Raw genomic sequence first — 21,678 nt, 5'->3', positions numbered from 1 at the left:
ATTAAATGTACATTCATTAATTGAGTCGTTTGTGACGACATTCCTTTGCATAACTCTTTTTGAGATGTTATCAGGCACGTATTACAGGCACCTCATCATATCATCTAATCGCTGTATTTCCCGGTACCGAACGCAGCGAACGGCCCACACACGCGGCCCGCCACTGCTGAAATTTTTAAAGTTTCCAATATCGGTGTCCTACGTCTTACTTCTATACCTCAAGAAAAAAAATCGTTTAAACTGGTTGGGTAAGTTGTCGTATGCGAAAAAGGATTAAGAGATTGACACAAAAAAATTGCAAATGATAGCACAAAGCACCATTTGGTGAACGGTTACATACGACGTTAGTTTCAGCATCTTAAAGTTGGAAAAACATTGTGCTCTGTAAAAGCCCCAAATCCGAGCATCTGGCTTTACCGTGTAAGGTATTCGTTTTTATCATTTTGCCTAAGTAAATTAATGGTGTAGATGAAAGGCAAATGTTCACATTAAAAACAAAAACTTTCAGTCTAAATCAAGATATAACTACATAATGTTCCAATGAAAATAGACCTATTTTACACATTATAAAAACGAAACCGGTGTTAGTTTATATATTTTAATAAGAAATATATCTGATAAATCTTAAATAAGTCTAACCTATATATACAAGGGTACAAGTAATACGTCACTTTTAACTATTTTTATAAATACTTATTTAAATACGTTTATCACAATGATAGCAAGTTACACGTCCTTTCAAATGCATGGGTTCATTTATGGCCCAGTCTAATTCTTGTGTTCCCCTAACCTTATAGAGATCTTTTTCATAATTCATTTATTGTGCTTATTAAATTTTGAAATACGCTATTTTATATGGATGTCAAAATTAAACGAGTTTGGCTTTTAAATGACAGCTGTCGTCTAAAGTTAATGACGTGAGGTACTGAGGCAAATTAACCCTCTCGCTCCAGTATGCCGATCAGACTCCACTCCGCGATTTCCTGATCACTTTTACCTCTTTTCAGCAACGTTTTTCCTCCTCAATTCTTCCTCCTCCTCTTCTTCTTTTAACTCTAAGGAGACCTCAAACCTTGAGCGAAACAAGAAGCAGAACTTTTAAAAAGTGTTTTAAGCTTCAGATTTTTTTCACGTGTTTTCTTCTGTATTCTTGTTCACTTGATTTTTGCAGAGTGTTCCGATATGACACAAGGAAACCATGAGCATGTGGTTACTTTGGCAGTGCGCAGGCTTTACTTTAAATATTCCTTAAATGTATTTGATAATCAGATCTGCGCACGTATTTAACTGGGGAAATAGGGGCTGAAGAAGTGCACACGTTTTTCACCATAGTGAAGTATATGCACTTTTAAAATTAATAGATTTTTTTTTCTAAGGAAAGGAAGCGCCTTCTCCTGAGATCCACCCGTTAAAACTTGGTACGTATGCACGTTTCGACATGCGGTAATTTACATTCTTTTACTTCTCTCTCTTGTGACAATCTGCGTCCAGCCCGCGGGTCCTTGCCAAAAGAAATCTCTATGTGTATTTGTGTATTCCCCCGAAGAGAAAGTGGAGTGTTTCCCACCAGCACGGCAATTAGTGCAATACACATGCTGGCTTTTAAATTAACCCTGAGAGCAGGGACTGCTGAGCTTAGTAAGGACGTCGACGATCATTGTTTTCCATGTTCATGTTTATGAGGTCCCTATATATATATATATATATATATATATATATATATATATATATATATATATATATATATATATATATATGGGGTAATATAATTGGGCAGTATCGGTGTGTTGCTTTTTATATTTGCTTAATGGGGTGTGCATTTTTTTTAAGGAATTATAATGTGTGAAGCCCCCCAGGGCGACATTTTCAGAAAGTTGGGTGGGGGTCCTTGTTGATGTGTCGATTTTCTTTCTTCAGTTAGAAAAACTGTTGCTGTTGAATAAACAGTTGTTGCTCCGGGGTGATAAAAGCAGCGGCCCCGCACCCCTCCCCCCTTGTACCCTCTTTCTGGCGGCGTTAACCCCGTGCCGGACACCGGCTCTGATAGAGCCACGTGCAAGTCGCGGCGCGCGTAACCCGCCTGTCACACTGTATCGTCGTGACCGCGCTTTGCGGGTGTCATCTGAGGGTCTAAATAATGTCGAGACAGCAAGGTCACATATGTGCGATCTGCAGGCTCGTTCTCTACAAACCAATCGCGCGATTACGATTTTCGCAAATGTTAAAATCGACTTTGCGTTAACTGCAAATGGAATGAAAGGCATGTGCGTTTCTGCCGAGCCTGCAATTTTAGGGGCTTTTAACGGATCCTCGTGGCTGTAAGTCACGGAACTGAAAGATGAGTAAATGTGAATAAACGCACGTCCCCGTTTCCAGCGCTGCGCGGCACCGCCACGACTCAGAGGTTTCCATTTAAAGCCCGGTTTTCTGAGCACCTCGACCACGCAGAAACACGCCGTTTACTGTAAACTTTGCATGATCCTGGCTTGTGCTTTGTCACATTATCGAGCCGGTGAGGTTACATTTTACCGCATGCGATGCAAGTGCATGGTAATATCAGGATAATGCAGCTGTACACCCACCGATCGCACACTGGTACCTGAAGCCCGGGGTAACCTAAACTCCACTGTGGAAATAAGACAGCAGCGACCGCGGTAAATAATGCGACTTTATTGACGGCTGACTGAAGCCCGGTGCAGTCGAACAAAGAGCCCTCCTTTCTCATGCAAAGGACGGCAAACAAAGCCTCCTCCTGCCCTGGACACGCCATTAGAAAACCACAGTTTCTCACACTTTGAACGTTCAGTTTTTATTTTGCACTCTGGGGGAAAAAAGTGTGTCGTTTTTAACGCCTATTAATTTGAGATCAAACGTTATATAGGTATTGTCACAGAAATTATTAGTTAATTCCTGAAATGTATTTTATATATTTATATAATTATTCTCTCCTACAGCAGCTGCAGGTTTGTGTAATTATTAGGACAGTGGCCATTTGTTTAGACTTATATTCTGAAGGTTGCAGGGTTGGTGTCCATCCTGAAGGACCTGTCTTGGATTCTTCCGGTTGTGTAAAAGGTCGCCGTAGGTCTTCAGGGTAATGATTACAGCCCCATTTCTGGTTGTTTCCACAGAGCACTATCCTGAATGGTGTGACCCAGCAGCAGACTCATGGCAGTCCTGCCCTCTCTGCCCATCCTGTTCCTCAGCGGGACCTGGCCCCACACCCCCAGTTTACGCTGGGGAGTCTCCCAGTGACCCCGCCAGATGATGCCACCTGTACCAGTGAGCGTGTCCACCCCAGCATTCCACAGTCCTCAGCCAGCTGGCGCTGTGGCTGCTTCTAGCTTTCAGTGAAAGAAAACTCCGTCTTTGGCGTACTCTGAAATTCACCCTCACACGTGGCTGCCCATTAAATAGAGCGCGCCAAGCTCCTAGTGGGTTGGGCCAGGGCAGTACCCTTCGACGCTTCGAGGGAGGCCCCTGTCGTACCCTTTCGTCTGCCCTCCCCGAGCCGGAGGATGCACAAACCCGGGGGGAGCCTGGGCACCCCCCAGCCAGACATTTACGACTTCTCTCTGGAGGATGAAGACCCCAAGATCTTCCTGGGGGCTGGAGCAGCGGGGAGGGCATCCCCGCTTGGCGAATACATCTGGGCAGAGCATCAGCAGGGTGGCCTGTTCTCCCTGCAGCCCCCCTGTCCCGAGGGCCCCCCAGAGCCGGGCGCCACACCAAAGAAGAAAAGGAAGCGGTGCGGTGCTTGCGAACCCTGCCTGCGCAAAGAGAACTGCGGCAACTGCAGCAGCTGCTTTAACCGCAAGGTTGGACACCAGATCTGCAAGCTGCGCAAGTGTGAGCAGCTGAAGAAGAAGACCGGAGCCTCGGAGGTGAGGGGGGGGGGGGCATCAGGGGGCAAACATGGAGACAGGGCAGCGTGATGGCTATGGACAGGGACGCACACGGTTCGGAGACCACACACACTTCTGAGTGCATACACAAAGACGCACACACAAGTGTGCAGGCATGCACTATTTGGAGGGCAGACACACACTTCAGAGGGCACACGCACTTTCATGGAGGGCATACAGTCATATACTTTTAAGGGCACACACACACACTTCCGAGGGTATACATACACTTCTGAGACCACATGCACAGTACTGAGGACACACTTATGAGGGCACACACATTTTCTCTGGGCACATACTCGCTCTGAGGGCACACATAGACACAAATCTGAGAGGTTGCCGGGGCAACTGGCGGTAGAGAAAATGGACTTTGTAAGCAGAAGGCCAGAGATTTGACTCCTTGTTGGGGGTGGGGGTGTTAGTGCCGCCTTGTGTGATGAGGGTTAATGTTCTCCAGATGCTGAGGAGATGGCCATGTGGTCCGTATGTGGGCGTGTGCTATTGGGTCTCCACGATTCCTTTCTAACCCCTTCTTCCTGCTAGTCGCCGGCACTGGGTAGCTTGGTGAATGGGTATTTGGCATGGTTACCCATTACTGTTGGATGGGATACCTGATCATATTTTTGCCATTTGCTGTAGTCGCTGGAATGTTGGGCAGGCCTGACGAATGCTCCATCCAGAGAGCCCTGCTCTGCACTGGGGGAACCGGCTAGGCAGCTAAGACGATGTCCCGGCCGTCCTCTCTGAGGCCATCATATATCCATGCCTGACTTTGCCTAGTAGCTTTGTGGTTTTGGCAAACTCTCGATGGACAAAAGTAGAAGCAAGTCACCATCCTCACATAAAAAATAACTAACCGTTGTGCCATCAACACCCAAGGCAGGTGTTGCTTTGCGTCATTGTGTAGTTTCATATCAAACCATGAGGTTACTTTTAAAAACCAGACCGTAAAGTTGTAAAACGGAAACAGTTTTCTGCCAAGTAGGTCGTGGCTGACTGTTGTGTATCTCGAAGGAAACATTAATTACAGGTAATTGAATAGAACAGAGAGACATTTCTTTAGCTCAGAAAGTCTAGCTGTTAGGAGATGACCTGACCTGCCACACGGGGCTGATGTCAGACCTCCAGGCAGGAGCTGCTTGTTTTGTTAAAGCATTTCCTCTCCCTGCTGCTGATCTCCAGTTGCATTGCGTAATGCCGGCTACACGTGGTTTGTTTAGAGATACTGCGGCCACAGTCAGCGTGAGCAGAGCCCAAACCGCCACCCCGGCAGTCAGCCCCCCGCCGGCTCCTCCCTCTCCAGCCCCTTGGAGGCCGCTGCTCTTGGTCTATGTCAGCACTTCCTGACGTCTTTCCTGCCTCAGTTGGCTTTATCTTAAGTCAACAGACGTGAGTGTTGGTTACTGTCGTCTGTTAGAGTTTATTTGTAACATGAAGCCAATCAGTATTACCAAGGGATCAAAGCGACGAGACAGAGGCGGTGTTACACCTGTGAGTGTCATCAAAAGGTCAATGGGAGCTGCTCTTGACACACACACCCAATACATTTAGGAGTGATAATCACCTCAAGAAGTGATAATCGCCTCTAGGAGTGATAATCTTCACTAGGAGTGATAATCACCCAGCAGGCACTACTGAGGCCTGTGTGATCACTGTGCCGGGAAGGGGACGTGTCCTGTGGAGGAGCTCCCCGGTCACGTGCCCATGTGACCTCACAGGTGAGCGTGTTGGTGTGTCCATGACCCCCAGAAAGCTTTTGTTTGTGTGAGGGTCAGCATAACCAGACACAGCCACTCTGTGCTTTATTATTGTGGTTCTTGGCTGATGGTTGTGAAGGTTGATAGACTAAACTAAGGGAAGCAGCATCCCTTATCCAGCTGAGAGCCCCACAGATCTGCTCAAAGACACAACTGTCTGCTACCTCTGTTTGATGCTGCTCCGTACAGTGGCTGCATTTTCCCCGTTTCTGCATTTTGCTGGAGAAATTCACTTTGTACTCAAGCGCTAAACAGCAGACCCCCGGCTGGGCCCTTGGAGTGGTAGCATTCAGGCTGCACCCGGGGAGCTGAGGCTGGCTTACGCGTTCCAGGGAGGAGTTGGACAGTGGAGGGGGGGGGTCGGGGGGGGGCACAGGACCTGGAGATTGATCTGCTGTCACCGTTTCTGCTGCTGACAGACAGGGTGGAGCGCTCGCTCGAGACGGGTCAGCAGAAAGGGGAATGTAAATAAAGACACGAGAGGGAGGTGGGGTAGGGGGTGGCGAAAAAACAAGGCGGGCTGAGGAGATGGCAGGAAGTCCCCTCACTGACAGGAAGTAGGGGGGGTTCCTCAGGGAAGCTCAGAACACACACACATGTCACAGGAAGCTCTCTCCTCAGGGGGCGCCCTCCAGGAAGTGCTCCACCTCCACCTCTCTCTGGGTGCTGTTGCTCTCTCAGTCTCCTCTTCACCCAACTTCTGGAGGTTCGATTCCTCTGACATTTCTGGGCTGAGGGGCTGCTTTGTGATAACTAATGTTTACGACGTGGGATCGAAAATGAGCTCTGTTGTGCAATTCTTGAAGGAACCTGCGCAGAAATCAATCATTAAGTTTAATTGTTACAGTTACTTTCCGTTTATTGCTGGGTTGTGCACAAATCTGCATGTAGCTGGAAATCTTAAGCACTGTGCAAGGTGTAACTGGGAGTGCAGCAATCAGAAGTGAACACAGATGTGAACACATGCCACACGCTTTCTGCTGTTATTCCCAGGACACAGTGCATCATTCACTTTCCAAAGATTGCTCTTATTACCATTAAAGTTGGAATGTGAAGTGAATTACGCAGCCATCCAGGTAATTACCTGCAGAGATGGTATATAGGTGTGACCTCGCTGTCCTGCTCGACGCCTTGTGTGGGGGGCATCGTTTCAGGGAAAGCCTGTCATTTTGAGTCTGTCTGTGGAAGCAGGGCCTCCCCCCCTAGTCCGGATGAGCGATGCCACACCGGACGGTTTTAGAAACTGCACTTTGTTCCAAAGTTAGCATGGCGCTTCCTGTGGACGGCTGGCTGGGTTCACCGTCGCGTCCTAGGAGTCTGGGAGGCTGGTCACATGACCTGTGTTTGTAAATAGCCTTTAAACTTCAGTGTGAGCTAAGCATGACCAGGGGCCTGTATCATGAAGCTGGATTTCTTGATTTGCTGGATAACTTGTCAGATTTAGGCTAAAATGGGCTAAATTTATGTGAATGAAGTAATCTAAACCCTATCAGGCAGACAGCGAACACTGCTGTGTTAAAGGTAAATTCTGTGACTTTTCTGTGCCTTGATATTCTTTTGATTTTGAATTTCCTTGTGTACGTTTAAAAGCTTCAGGCCTGACTGAAACCTCTGAGAGTTGTAATATTTTATGATGAGTGATATCCTGAGCACTGTGGCTCTTCGCTCTGTTTCATTACCATATTTCCGCATGACTTCTGTAAAATACTCCCATCAGCCATAACGTCAAAACCATCAGCCTAATATTGTGTACGTTCCCCTTTGTGCCATCAAATCATCTCTGGCCCCATTGAGGCATGGACTCCACAAGACCTCTGAAGGTGTCCTGTGGTATCTGGCACCAAGATGTTAGCAGCAGATGCTTTAAGTCCTGTAAGTTGCGAGGTGGGGCCTCCATGGATCAGACTTTTTTGTCCAGCACATTCCACATATGCTTCATCAAACCTCGATCTGGGGAATATTGAGGCCAAATCAACTCTTTTCCATGCTCCTCAAATCATTCCCGATCAATTTTTGCAGTATGGCAGGGCACATTATCCTGCTGAAGGAGGCCACTGCCATTGAGGAGTAACGTTGCCATGAAGGACTGTAGTTGGTCTGCAAACAACGTTTAGATAGGTGATACGTGTCAAAGTAACATCCCCATGAACGCCAGGACCCAAGGTTTCCCAGCAGAACATTGCCCAGAGCATCACACTGCCTCTGCCAGCTTGCCGTCTTCCCATAATGCATCTCTTCCCCAGGTACAAAATGCATGTACGCCCAGCTGTTCACATGATGTAACAGAAAACCAGACTCCCTCGACTAGGCCACCTTCTCCCCTTGCCCCATGGTCCAGTTCTGATCTCATTTGCCCATTGTAGGCACTTTCAGTGGTGGACAGGAGCACTCTGACTGGTCGACAGCTACACAGCCCCATACACAGCAAGCTGTGATGCACCGTGTGTTCTCACACCTTTCTGTCATTGCCAGCATTAACCTTTTCAGAAATTTGTGCTGCAGTCGCTCTCCTGCAGGATCGACCAGACAGACTGGCCTTCACCCCCCACGCACATCAATGAGCCTTTGGCGCCCATGACCACATCGCTGATTCACCAGTCGTCCTTCCTTGAATCACTTTTTGGTCGGTACTGACCACTGCATACTGGGAACACCCCACAAGACCTGCTGTTTTGGAGATGCTCTGAGCCAGTCGTCCAGCCGTCACAGTTTGACCCTTGTCAATATCGCTCAGATCCTTACACTTACCCATTTTTCCTGCTTCCAATACATCTCCTTCAAGACCTGACTGTTTATTTGCCTAATGAGTAATGGCATGACAGGTGCCATATTAACAAGATACTCAATGTTACTCACTTTACCTGTCAGTGTTAATGTTATGGTTGATCGGTATATTCATCTTTTTATGATTTATGATCCAAGCTGGCTGAGATCTGACTGAGTTAGCAGTGTGGTGGGTGTCTCCCAGTGACAGATACGGACACGTTTGTGTGACCCAAACCGGCCTTCGCAGTACCTGCTCCCACTGCCACTCCCTCCGTAAGCGAGCGTGACTTACTGAGCCTGTCCAGATTCTCATACCCCCATCCTCTGGGCTGCTATTTCAGTTTCCTGCCGGGAGACACACTGACAAGCGCCAGAAGGCGAGCCAGCGGACGGCGCGTGAACCCGGGCTGGTTCCGAGCCACGGGAGGCGCTGTCTGAGCTGGCTGTCCGCAGCCGTGTGAGAACCACATGACAATCTCACAGAAAGGGCACGTCAAGGGCGTATAATTAGCAAAAGCATTCGGGAATTTCATTTGAGGTGAAATTAGCCAAACTGTATGCTTACAAACTGGCGCAAAGAAGGGTTTAGGTTACTTTTACATCATTTTTGAACACCTTGCTGGAAAGTAGACCTATTCCTTCGTGCATTTTCACATTCTCTGATTTTCCCTCTGACGTTTGCTGTCCATGGTGTGAGCACAGCTCCTGTGTTGACCTATACGGGCCGGTAGGGGGAGGGAGGGCGAAACCTCAAAAACTGAGACCCAGCTGCTATGATTACAAGGGGACTTGGGTCAAGATGGGGGTCTTTGGGTTGGAGGAGGGTAGATGGGGTGGCAATAAAGTGTTGTTCTCAGAGGAATGGTGACGACTATGTTAATTAATTGTGCTGTAATTACAGTCCTGCTTTAGCCCTCCTTTCACCCCCCCCCCCTTTACGACTCATTATCAATGCGACTTTAATGACATCCCACCCCTTGTTCCTTTCTGGGGGTGGGTACAGGTTCGGCAGGCGGGGGTTCAGGCCTGAACCTTAATCTCCTATTGTCCTGATGTGAGAGAAAAGGGACAGTGTTTGAATGTGTTTGTGTGCATTTGTGTTTAAGCGAGTGTGAGAGGGCCATGGGGGGGGGGGGGGGGGCAAGGATTATTACCCCGTGTTGTGAGTTTAAGGGATTTGGAGGGCTCTGCCTGTCAGGCGGGACCAGGTGCTGGGGGTGGGGGAAATGGGCTGTTGGGTCACTTCTGCCTCTCTGGGGCTCCAGAACATCAGGCCAGCCGCCCGTGGGTTCGGGGAGGGCGCCGCAGTCGTCCCCCTGTGGCTAAGCATGTGACGCAGGGCGCAGGCCACCGGCTGCCACCATAGTAATGACAAACGCAGGCCACTCCTGTGCTGCGTGACGTCATGCCAGTGAGTTCAGGCCGGGAGGTGCTCTGGCCGCTGTTTGCCCCGGTTGCCTCCGCTAAGCCCGCCCCCTTCGGCCGCCGTTTCTCTCTGAGCTCCTTCTCTTCCTCCCTGACAGTCCGGCCACTTCTGCCTTCTCTGTTTCCTCTCACTCTTTTTCCACAAACTCGACTTTCGCTCTCTCTTCCTGACTCCCCCCCCCCCCACCCTGCGCCATGTCATCCCATCTCCTTTCTCGACCTGGCTAACCAACGGGGGCTCTGTCGACGGCGGCACCCTCCGCAGCGAGCGATGTCCCTCCCGCACTCCGGTGGAGCGAACCTCTGGTGAAGCGGCGGGTTACGAACTCTCCTTCCTTCTGTGGGCGTGGCTACCCACAATTCCATCCTCTCAGTGGCCTCCGGCGGTCTCCATAGTAACAATGTCGTAGTAAACAAATGGTCGTGTAGGAAACGTGTGTCATGCTGGAAGACCGAAAGCGGGAAATTACAAAAGTGCAAAGACGCGCAGGGAGAGAGCACGCCGGCATGCTCTCCGTTTGTCGGCGCTGTGGGGTCGCACCGCACGTGTGCCTGAGTATTCCGGGAGAATGTCCGTGCCCCGTGGGTCGGCGGCGAGCCAACGAGCGGATGTGTGAACGCACTCTGGCACGTTCCTCACTCACGGTGGTAATCTGACCACGCGCGTGTCTCGAACCGCGGCGGTGCCCTGTGCCAAGGACGCTTGGTCAGTTCCGAGTAACGACAATGCAGGCAGGCGTGGTCAGAGACTGCTGCCCTGCAACACTCAGGCTATGTGCTAAACAGTCAGGAGAGCCACAGATTGGGCTATGCTCACCAGCAGGGAGAGAAAACACACACACACACAGACTGACCCTGATTTTATCCTGCTTGATGTGTGTAACATGCTGCAAAAAAGAGTTCGGCAAACTCACAGGCTCCGATATAAGTGGATTCACATTTGTTGTGAGATGCAGCGCTGCCTCATGAATACAGTACATGTTCCCATATTTACAGAGGAGCAGTAATTTATGGCAACAGGAAACTAAAATTCACTATTTTCACCACAGTCCTTAACGTGCAGCGAATTGCTTTTCTTCTCGATTTTATTGCAGTAAACAATTAATAGACCCAGTGGCGTCAGTTGCTCGTCAGTAAGGTGATAGCTCCTTCCTGCAGCCATTAGTGTGTGTGTGAGTGTGTGCGCTATATATTTAGCAGCGGGCTGCTGCGTGCTTCCAGGTCGCCGGGGGCATGTGTGTGCGCGTATGTCTGCGCGTGCGTCAGCCCAAAGCCGCGCAGTCCAGTCCGGCACGATCCGGTCCAGTTATTACAGGCAGCCGGACCCCAGATGGTCTTCAGTGATTCCACATACCACAGGCATTGTTTAGGGAAGCCGGCTACGGGAGATAATTGACAGGCAAAGAGAGAAACCCTTCCCCCGTCCACCTTCCTCTCTCCTCACAGGCTCATTCTTTTATAGACAGCCAGCACACACTGCACACACACACACACATACACCGCACACACAGTTGCTCCCCTCCCCCCTCTCTCAGCCTAGCAGCAAAGATCTTCCCCGTTGCTGATTGGTGGCTGGCCTTCCTTTGTCTGATATCCGTAATGTGACGTCGCTTCAGTTCGATGGTGCTGCCGGCTTGTGTGTGTGCATGGGGGGGGGGGAGTGGAGGCGGCTGGGGGGGCAGGGGTATTCACATCACGTCTGCAGTTTGCTCTTTCGCTTGTTGGAAAGAGTGAGAGAGAGGAGGGAGGGGGTGGAGAAAAAAAGAGAAGTGTGGGAGGGGGTCTTGGGTAAGGCAGCGTCAACCGCGAATGCTGGTAAAAAAAAAAAGAAGAAAAATCACCCTGTGTAGGGGAGCGAGTCAGAGAGAGAGCGAACGAGGGAGTAAGAGAGAGGCGGGAGAGAGAGAGAGAGAGAGAGAGAGAGAACTAGTCTACTAGTACTAATGTAAAACAGGATTAAAAACACAAGATGGCTTCCTGAATGGGCAGGAGCACACAGAAGCAAGAGGGAGACAGAGAGGTTAGTCGCAAGAGCCGGGGACTTCTAATGGGGATAGCGCCAGTGGATGGAGCACTCGGCAAAGCAGATTGGCTCAGTGGGTAAATATTAATTATCAGGGGGGAGCTGACAGCGACAGGGCCGGCAGGGAGAGCGGGTGGGGGTGGAAGCAGGGAGTGTGGGGGTAGGCTGGGGTTAGCTGGCTAAAGACAAAACAGAGCCGGCACAGGGACGAGCCAACCAGGCAGGACGCTGCAACAGAAAAGTATTATATCACTGTTGTTGCTGGGAGGAGGCTATGGGGAGCTCACTTGGGGTCTCGGTGCTGTTTCGCTTAGGGCTGTTTGACACCACAGTTAAATTACCTCCTTCCTCATTTTCAGCGTAGTGATGTTATCAGTGGTGATTTTTAGCCCCACACGCACGCATGCCTAAGCCTGGGCAGGAGCCCGCTCCAGCGTGTTACATAATTCATAGAGAAAGACCCTCGCCGTGTGTCACTCCTTATCGGGCGTGAGAGAGCGGGGGCACCAGCTGCGGTTTCAGGCTAAAGGGCTGCCTTTGTCTTGACTGAAAGGCAGGGAAGGACGGGGGAAAACTCCAAAAAGAGAGAAGCACGGGAACAAGAAGGATGTGCTGTGAATGTGCGTCTGGACGCCGGGCGCCCTGAATAGATGCGTGTCGTCAAGAGGCGTCTTGTCGCATTATTCTATTGATTGCCGTGCCTTTCTCTCTCTCTCCCCCTCTGTCTCTGTCTCTCTCTGATCGGCCGCAAGGTGGGATTTGAGGACAACAGAAAAGCTGGGTTTGGGACCTCGTATCTGACAGCAGAGGTAAGGTTAATACCCCTCTGGAGAGAATGATGGTGGAGTTTGAGTGTTTGTCTGTGTGTGTGTGTGTGTGTGTGTCTGTGTGACATGCAGGTCCTCAAATTGGCGCAGTCCAGCCACCATAGAGGGGGGCTTGCTGTCATCCCTCAGAGATGGCCCTCCATGTTTCTTGTGTCTCTCTGAAAGGACAGTCAGAAGGCAGCCTCCAAATCCATGTGTGCGTGTGGGTCTGTGTTTATGTGTATCCTGAGCTGAACTGAGTCTCCTTGTCTCCCGCCAGGGGTTGGGGAGGGGGGGCGACGAAACGCGAATCAGACAGGTGGCAGGGTCAGGTTCAAATGGTGTTGGGCGGGCAGGCGACACTGAGGTGGCCTGCGACTGCAAAGGCAGGAGATCCGCACGGGTCCGCTTTCCCCACTCCGCGCCGGCCTTTATCTGGCTGTAGCGCATGCCGCTGCTCTTCGAGGACGGCCTGAGTTTAAAGGATCCCGGGCTCGGCGCTTATTGGAGGGAACGGGAGGCACGTGCCAGGAGTAATGGAAAAGAGGAAGTAGATGGGCGGGCCTGTCAAAGTTTTAAAGTCACCCGAGGTAAACGGAATGAAAGTTAGTGGGTCATGCGCGTGCTGGTGCTCACATGGACACGTCTGTTTGGACTGTAGTAACCTGCAGTGCACGGGAGGCCATGTGAACTCCCAGCAGCCCTGTGATTCCGCGCCCTGCCAGCCGCTACGCTCAGTCGCGATAAACCACGCCGGCTCCCTGCGGAATAATAGCACCAATAACTCTCCGGCAAGTCCTCGGCTTTCCCTGCCATCCAGACGCATGCCAGGGTCCACTTTTTCTCCCCGGTGGAAGGTTTCCATGCGCTGGCCCATTGAACGTCTGGTGTGGTAACTGAACTTTCATGGCTCTGTTTCGTTGTCCCAAAATGTTGGCGTGTTCCCCAAATGGACATGAAAACCCAAAACATCATGAATTGGAGGGAACGTGAGTATGATGATTAAGTCCGGTGCTGTTCAAACACATATAGCCGCTGAAACAATGTGAAGGTTTAACCTCCAAGTGTGGCTTTTTGTTTAGCACATGTTCACGATGTTATCTCTTGGAGGCTCTCTAAACGTAAATTTTAACGTTGACACCGAATGAGCAAGGATTTGCCCAGAAGTAAAAATCGTTTTGCTAGTCACAGAAAGTGCCAGCGAATGGAATGAGCTGTTTATAAATAAAAGTTTAGTCGTGAGGGTTAGCCTATAAAAAGACTCGACCTCCCTGGTAGCTCTGACTCAACTCAACCAGTGTCATCTGCCCTGTTATAAGATGCTCTCACCTTACTCCTCTCACATGCTGCCCAGAGCAATGACATGGCTGATGAGTCCTCAGACCAAGACAGATGGGACTTTGGGCTCAGCAGGAAGCTAAATTCATCTCCCTGCTACAGGTGGCTTGATTTGTTTGCCATGCTGATGATTCTTAGGAAATTGGGACTGGTGACTGGGGTTTCATTGAAAGGGCAAACTCAGTCCCACCTCTCAGTATAGGAACACCAAGCTATGAGATCCAGTCTGCCGTTGAGCTGGAACACGAGGTGGCAGCCTGAGAGCGCATTCCCGCTCCTCGTGGATCTTGGGAAAGGTCACACTATTGTACTTCATGGTGAAACTTAACAGAGACAGGGGGCTGCCACTCAGGTTCTGAGTTGTTTATCACCTGGTTTGTTTTATTAAAACCCAAAAAGAGGACAGGGTGGCTCTATGGCCATTACTTTGGGGGTGCACACACATGTGAGCACATACTCATTAACCACTGTGACACGACAGACACCCATGCTAATGCTAGCTTGGCTGCTAAGGTTGGAAGGTACTTTTATTTGTGTATCATGGATGATGACTTTCTCCTTCACTCTTAGCTGTATGTCTGTCCAACAACACACTGGTTTAACATTTATGGACGTAGCCTATGCAATACATGCAGGTGAACTCCAGGTAAGTGCTTTCCCTGCTGAGCTGATGGCGATGAACTTACACAGTGGATCCCACCAGGTATGTATCTCTATGACTGTAATCACATGACCCACTCTCCACGATGCCCTTCGATACTGCGTTGTACTGAATTCCGGAATATGTGGGTATGTATTAAATAATGTAACAAAAAACATGGGCCACAGCTACTCCATGTGTACCTTTGCTTGTCGAGATGAACTTACTCGTTCTATCCCAAAATGGTCTTAAGCATCCTAGCTGGTGTCCTTTTTCATTGAGTTGGGTGGGTAGTTAGTGCTGTGGTATGTGTGGTTCACTATTGGTCTGATTACGCAGTTCTGTTGAATTTGTGCAGAAATTTAACGTTTGTTACTTTGACCCACAGAAAAAAGGTTCATTGTGTCTCCATGGTTATAGTGGGGTCGGATGGGGTGGGTTTGTAATTACGATACATGAGGAGAACTGCTAAATTACAGAGAGAAGGGTATTGGATAAAATGGAATGAGGACATTTGGACAAGACCTTCCAGTCCCGGCATGAGGGTGAAGGTCTGTTGGTAACAGGTTAATGATGACCTGGATTTTACATCCGCTAGTGACAGGTGACGTTGATGTAGGGTACAAATGGCTTGCTGTGTAGAAGGCAACTGTCACAGCCTTTATAAGGTGGTATGAAAGGAAGAAAATGGATGATGGTCATTTTGACACAGCATCCAAAGTCCATGTTTAAACTCTGAATTCACCACAAATGTTCATTGACTTGAATCCGAAGGTCCATTCAGACTTTAGGATGATGTTCCCCTCATTCCTGGACTCTTTCTGTTCATCCTTTGTGGCAGTTCTTGTTGCCTTGAAGGTTATATATAGTTCAGGAGGTCTTTATTTTCCCTGGATTATGATTTCTGGAGGCTGGTTGTCACCTGGCTGCTAGGTGGCCATCAAGAAGAATCCAGTGGCCCCCAAAACATGAGTCTGAAGCAGTTGCTGAGGGTTTATGAAGCAGAGGCTGGAGGGAGATGAGTGTCATTTTAAAGCCGAATTGATCCGAGCTCCGACGACTTCATACCAAAATAGGTCTTACGTAACAGTCCTCCTGGGCTTCACATGATCTCAGTTCCCAGCTCCTCTCCGGTATGGTGAATCGTCTCACCGCGTCTCTGGGCTGGCTCCGCTCATGCACGCTTGGAGCTGACTGCATCCACCGGAGAACCTGGGGCTTGCTGAGCGGTGCCGCAGTTCATAAAAAATGGATGGGTCAGCCGGGCTCCCGGCCACAGCGTCCTCACGCTCCACTGACCGCTGCGTCTCCGTCCTCTGTGGCTCTGCTCAGAACAGCCTTTTTCAGGCTGTTTCCTTCTTCAAGGCAGCTGTTTGGACCGTTTCCGGTACACTGTGGTGGTGCTCATGGTCCTGGGGCAGAACCAACTGGGTAAAAGCTCTGCTTATGAGCTTGGTAATGCACTGAGGGTCCGATGTGCTGCGCTGCAGCTATGACCGGGAAGGATGGCGTGATTTTACGAGTGGCATGGCGCCTTTGGCACTGCACTGTTAAAAGGGGACGCTGGCCCTTTAAGGCTGGCTGTGCCTGACTGTAACATATGGGGAGCTAATCTTAGCCTGACTCCTGGGAGAGACAAGGCTGGCAGAGAGCCACAGGCTTTTGAGGGGGGGGGGGCTGCTTCTCTGCCCCCCAACCCACCACCAGCACCTTCTTAGTGTTTACGGTAATATTACACTGGCTTATAGTATATATACTCAAGTAGAGTTGCCATCGGAAACAGGTAGTTTGATCGAGTTGTCGTCCTTTCGTCACCAGTGCCCTGCTTTCAGTCGTTGTCCTCGGGACCTTTGTCTCCCAGGCAGTGGCTGAGTGCTGGGCTCTGTGTAGTAATATTTTTTAACACAGATGTACATTTCTTGTTCCGGAGACTGCAGTGTGTTATTGATTTCCTTTGTTCGCCTCCGTGTGTTCCCTGCTTCCCCCCTCCGTCTGCACTCTCGCCATGTCCCTTTGTTCCTTGGCATTTCCCTCCCTCGCCTTCCCTCCTTCCTGTTTCTCTGCACATATTTCATTTTATTTTCCTGCCGTTCCCAGTTTGCCTCACAAAGACCCTCCCCCCCTGCTCTCGGCGAGGTCGGATACGCCCTCCCCCCGCTCTGCTCGCTCTCTCCCTTTGTGCGGCTGGGGCCCCCTCGCAGCTGGGCTCTGCGTGCTGACTTGCACGTGCCGCGTGTCGGGGAGGGGGGTGCGAGGGGCACCGGGAGGAGTTATGACACAGTGGATACCCCGTAGCAGAGCACGGCTCGCGGGGTCCTCTGTAAGGAGGGAAGGACAGCAGAAGGGGAGACAAACAAAGAGAATGCACATTCTACAGGCGTGTGTTGCACTCCACACCCATGTTAATAACCCTTCCCTTGGATTAGCATAGCTAAGGTCACAAGGTTTCTGTTTCTGCATGAACTCGTGAGCTTCATTCACAAATAAGTCCCCGGATGCCTGCGGTCCTGGTTCTGAGCTAACCGCAGGTGCGTGTGTCAGAGGCGCAGGTTTTGATGATGTTTGCCCAGATGGGCCTTTGAGGGCTGGTGGCAGTGGGGGATTCAGACCTTTTGGGGCTCTGGGGATGTGTCAGTGAAGGATTGCTCTGCTTGTCGGACCTTCCTTTTTACCCCCATGTCAAGTCCCTGGGTCCAAACGCCCTCTCACTGAACCTGAAAGGCGTTGGGTGAGCTCAAAGATCCAACACGTGGGATGAGGTGTCGGTGCCCCAGAATGTCTGCAGGAGCATAGTCATTACTCAGCTTGGGGGTCGGTGGTTAATCACACCCAATGCTTCAATAAAAATTCACAGAGGAAATCCCCCCCGAAATGTCAGCGTCCCCCTGGCTGTCATGGGAACTCCTCTGTGTGTGACGCTGCATTTATTTTAATCGGCAGTACTGTTTGTTTGTGTGCATTAACAATCCAGCTTGGTGTGACTTCTTACAGTGTGTCTCTGTGCAGGCTGTCCCTCAATGTCTGAGTGTGTGTGTCTGAGAATATTCATTGTAAAAAAAAATGTGTGTTCATTGTGTGGACGTGTATTAATAGCGTAAGAGTGTGTTCACTGTGTGAGAGTATATTCGTTGTGTATTGTGCAAAAGTGTGTTTGCTGTGTGAGAGTATATTCTCGCTGTGAATTTATTCTATTAGAGTGTGTTCACTGTGTGTGTATTCATTGTGTAAAAGTATGTTCACAGTGTGAAAGTATATTCATGGTGTGTTCATTGTGTGAGAGTATACTCACTGTGTGTATTTATTGTATGAGTGTATTCACTATGTGTGTATTCACTGTATGAGAGTATATTCACTTTGTATGTATTGTGTAAAAGTGTGTTCACTGTGGGAGAGTATACTCACTTTGTATGTATTGTGTAAAAGTGTGTTCACTGTGTGAGAGTATACTCATTGTGTGTATTTATTGCATAAGAGTGTGTTCACTGTGTGAAAATATATTGTGTGTATATGTGTTTGTATTGATTTTGTGAGTGTGTGTGTTAATTGGGTCTGCTGGTAGTTACAGTTTGTGTATTCACTGTGTGAGAGTGTGTTCACTGTGAATGTGTGTTTAATGTCTTTGTGTATATCCACCCTGTGTGTTTCTATTGTATCTACTGTGTGTATTCACTCTGTGTGTGAATATATGTTTATTCTGTGTGTATTCTGCGTGTGTATTGTTGTGTGAGTGCCAGAGTGTGTTACAGTTTCAGAGTGTTTTAGGGTGTGTATGTCTGTGAGTCAGTATTTGCCTGTTTGTGTGTCTGCGCGTGTGTTTGTGAGTGTGCTAGTACTTGCCTGTTTGTGTGGTGGTGTGTGTGTGTGGGTGGGGTAAGAGAGATGACTCATGGCGGAGTGTGGAGAGGTGAACACATAGTCCAGGCTGTGTTCTCAGTTGTCTGTCATCCCTCCTACAGTGGAAGCTGCTTTTTGACTCTCCCTCCTGAGGAATCGGTCTCAGTGCGTGTGCCAGTGTGTGTGTGCACGTGTGTGTGTGGGGTCTCTCACCCGGGCTGGCGGACCTCTCTGGTACCACGGACACAGAAGAGAGTGTGACCCCCATGTGAAACAGGAGCCCAGGTGGCTCTGTTGTCTGTTTGGCTGCCTGATCACGGGTCCTGCTTGCTGGGTTTGTGGTCTTTGTCACGCTGCTTTGGGAGAAGTTGGTGTCCTGGGCCTTCGCCACATGAATTTACCTCCTGGGTCTCCGGTTGCACATCGTCATGGTTGCCTAAGCAACCTTGCCGCCAGAGCAAGCCGCCTGACTAAGGTGAGACATGCGATGCGGGGGGGGGGGGGGGGGAGTGGCGACAGGAGCACTCTGCTTTTGCCTGCCATAAGGGGGTGATGTAGCATCAGTGGGCATGCCACCCCTGAAAGAAGGTGGCTGCAGTTTCCTCAGTATTACCTGGTTGTTCGGGGGAGCATCTGGTATTGGGCTGCCATGAGTCCCAGGGTTAGCCAGAACATGGGGATGGGCAAGGTGGGTAAGGAATGTATGGAGTCAGTTGGGGGGGGGGAGCTCAATGTAGAAGGCCACTGTCCATCTTTGTGGTGTGGCCCCCCAGTCAACCAGCCTGGCATGTCCCTACATCTGGCATTCTCGTGACTGCCTGCCCTGTAGGACTGTCTGCTTCATCCGGAACCTGCCTGCACTCAGAAACTCTCTGCTATCAGCTCTCCGGTCCGGCATTCCCACCCCTTCCCATCCGCCGATGTCACTAATCCGGTAAGCGGGAGGCAAAGCTGGGCAGAGATGGGTTAAACTGGCGCTCTTCACAAGAAACGCTGTGTCATTGACAAAGAGAGGGAGGAGGAGAGCGAGAGGGTGCGAGTGAGTGAGCGAGCGAGGAGTGGAGGGGGCTCCCACACACACTATGTCATGTGACCCATCCGCCCACCCCTGTCCGGTTCTTGGGGTGGTCACAGTGGGGGGGTGTGGGTTTGAGGGGATGATGTCAGATTTTCGTGACGTGAGGGTAATGTCACTACTATCCACTTTCTGAGCCTCCTGTGCCCCCCCCCCCACCCCCCCACTCCCTCTGGCTCTCGCTGCCGTCTTACGTAACGCACCTCATCCTGCAGCTCGGTGCTGTGCCGTGGACTTAGCCAGTGGCGTGTCTCTTGTTTTGGGGCTGCTCGTGTTAGGGGGGAGGGGGTGGAGTATCATGCGTAAGGCTGTGGGGCGGGGGACCAAACGTGAGGCTGCCAAACCTGCAGGAAAAGACGGCAGCCAGAGAGGGGAGTGATGCCCGCTTATCTGCTTCGCTCCGCCAGCGATCTCCTACACGCAGGACCCACCGCTCCAGATAACTCTGAGATCCAGAAAGATCCAGTGGCACTGAAGCAGCGTGTGCGAAGACGAGGGTGCCGGGGGGGAAAGGCAGAGAGGAGAGCCGCGCCGAGGGGCGACTGTGTCGGAGGGACGCCACAAGAAGGAGCCAGGATGAGAGGAGAGGGGAGACGGGTTGAGGGGGCGAGAGATGAGGGAGCTGTGTGGCTTCTGGGTGCTGCTCTCCTTGTTGTTGTTGTTGCTCCCAGACCCAAACACGTCTGCCGCTCTCTCTTCCTCGGGTCTCCGCTGACCATTCAGAGACAGGCGGTGGCTCCCTCGGTCCGTTCGCTCGCTCCGCTTCCTCTTCGCACCATGGAGTCCGCAAAATGAGATCCAGAATCCCAAACAGAGAGACGAGCTTGCAGTCGCTGTCTGCGAGCGGATATATTTCTGTCGCTTTCCGTTTCTCTCCCTGCCTCTTTCCCAGGCTCTTCCTCCATGTCTTGCTTGTGCCGTCTGACCGTTCTGTAACCCTCGTTGACCAGCTCCATCGTCCGGTTTTTCGTCCCGCTCCTCATTCCTCCCTTATCGGCACCATCCGTCCTTCTTGTCCTCCCTGGCCCATGTACTTTCGCTCTAACTTTGACCGCACTCCTCTACAAAACCAGATCCTATCGGTGGCCACGTCGATGTCCGAGGACATCGGCAAGCGCCGAACCTGCGAGCCCTCCACCGTGGCCCATCGGCCCCGGGCGGAAAGGGGATGTGGTGGAGCGGCGGGCAGATAGGAATCGTGGAGGACAGAGGCATGAACGAAAGGGATGGGAGACCCGTAGGTTGGGAGCGGTTGAAAAGTTGCCAAGGAGCAGGAAGGAGACGCGCTTGAAATGGGAAGCGGTGACCAAAAAAAGATACACCTCACACAAACCACATCCAAGGACTGTTTTGCGTTTCTTTCGCTCTTTTTTTGCTTTCCTGTTAGATACGACTGCGGCCGGAGATCGCTTTTTCTGCCTTCTGTGGCCGACTCTGAAAATCATTCGCAGAAACCCAAATTATGAACAAAGATTCACGCCAGTGTTATTTATGCCCATGAGCATGTTTTTCAGATAGAGAGAGAGAGGGAGAGAGAGACGGACAGAGCAAGCGGGGCTGCACAGGTCTGCTGAGCTCTACGCCTCCCCCACCAGCCCCCCTTTCTGCACTCTCCTCCATTCCAACGTACGTGCCCACTGTGTCTCAGATAATGGCCTCTCTCTCGCTCCGCTCAAGCAGGCGGGGAGAGTGAGAGAGAGAGAGAGAGAGAGAGCGAGCGTCAGAAACAGAGGAGGGGGGGGGGGGGATTTAGAGTGGGGGCTGTGTAAGGAGAAACAGACAGAGAGAGCGAGAAGAGGGGAGAGACGGCAAAGGGAGGAGCAGAGAGAGATAATGAGAGAGGAAAGAAGAGAGAGAAGAGAGCAGCGGCGGTAAGAAGAGGACGAGTGTGCGTGGGGGGAGGTGTGCATGCGGGTGTGTGCGTGAGTGTCTGCGTGCCGCACTCACTGAGGCCAACAGCAGATTTCTGCCGGCTTTCCACCCTTGGTGAGCCCCTGCTTATGTTAGACGCTCCTCTCTCTGTCCTCCACCCCTCCGCCTTGCAGGCTATAGTCGTGTCAGCAGCGTCACGCTAACGTAAGTAGTTCGACTATTTTTTTTCCACATTTC

At 50.6% G+C, this 21,678-nt stretch overlaps 1 protein-coding gene across 9 annotated transcripts in view; it reads left to right on the top strand.

Moving 5' to 3' along the window:
• Window positions 1-1,004: 1,004 nt before the first annotated feature.
• tet3 (tet methylcytosine dioxygenase 3) overlaps window positions 1,005-21,678 on the top strand; it is a 42,809-nt gene continuing 22,135 nt past the window's right edge. The window contains exons 1-3 of one of the 9 annotated variants that reach the window (XM_023812362.2): window positions 1,005-1,418; window positions 3,132-3,884; window positions 12,629-12,685. In XM_023812362.2, coding sequence (XP_023668130.1) covers window positions 3,519-3,884; window positions 12,629-12,685 — 423 coding nt within the window. In that variant the 5' untranslated portion in view covers window positions 1,005-1,418; window positions 3,132-3,518. The other 8 variants (XM_023812363.2, XM_023812365.2, XM_023812366.2 and 5 more) reach the window with 8 other exon arrangements.

This window comes from Paramormyrops kingsleyae, chromosome 2 (genome assembly GCF_048594095.1).
Source record: "Paramormyrops kingsleyae isolate MSU_618 chromosome 2, PKINGS_0.4, whole genome shotgun sequence".
NCBI classification, from domain to species: domain Eukaryota; kingdom Metazoa; phylum Chordata; class Actinopteri; order Osteoglossiformes; family Mormyridae; genus Paramormyrops; species Paramormyrops kingsleyae.
The sequence above is the reverse complement of the archived record's forward strand: the minus strand, read 5'-3'. Positions and strand labels throughout refer to the sequence as shown.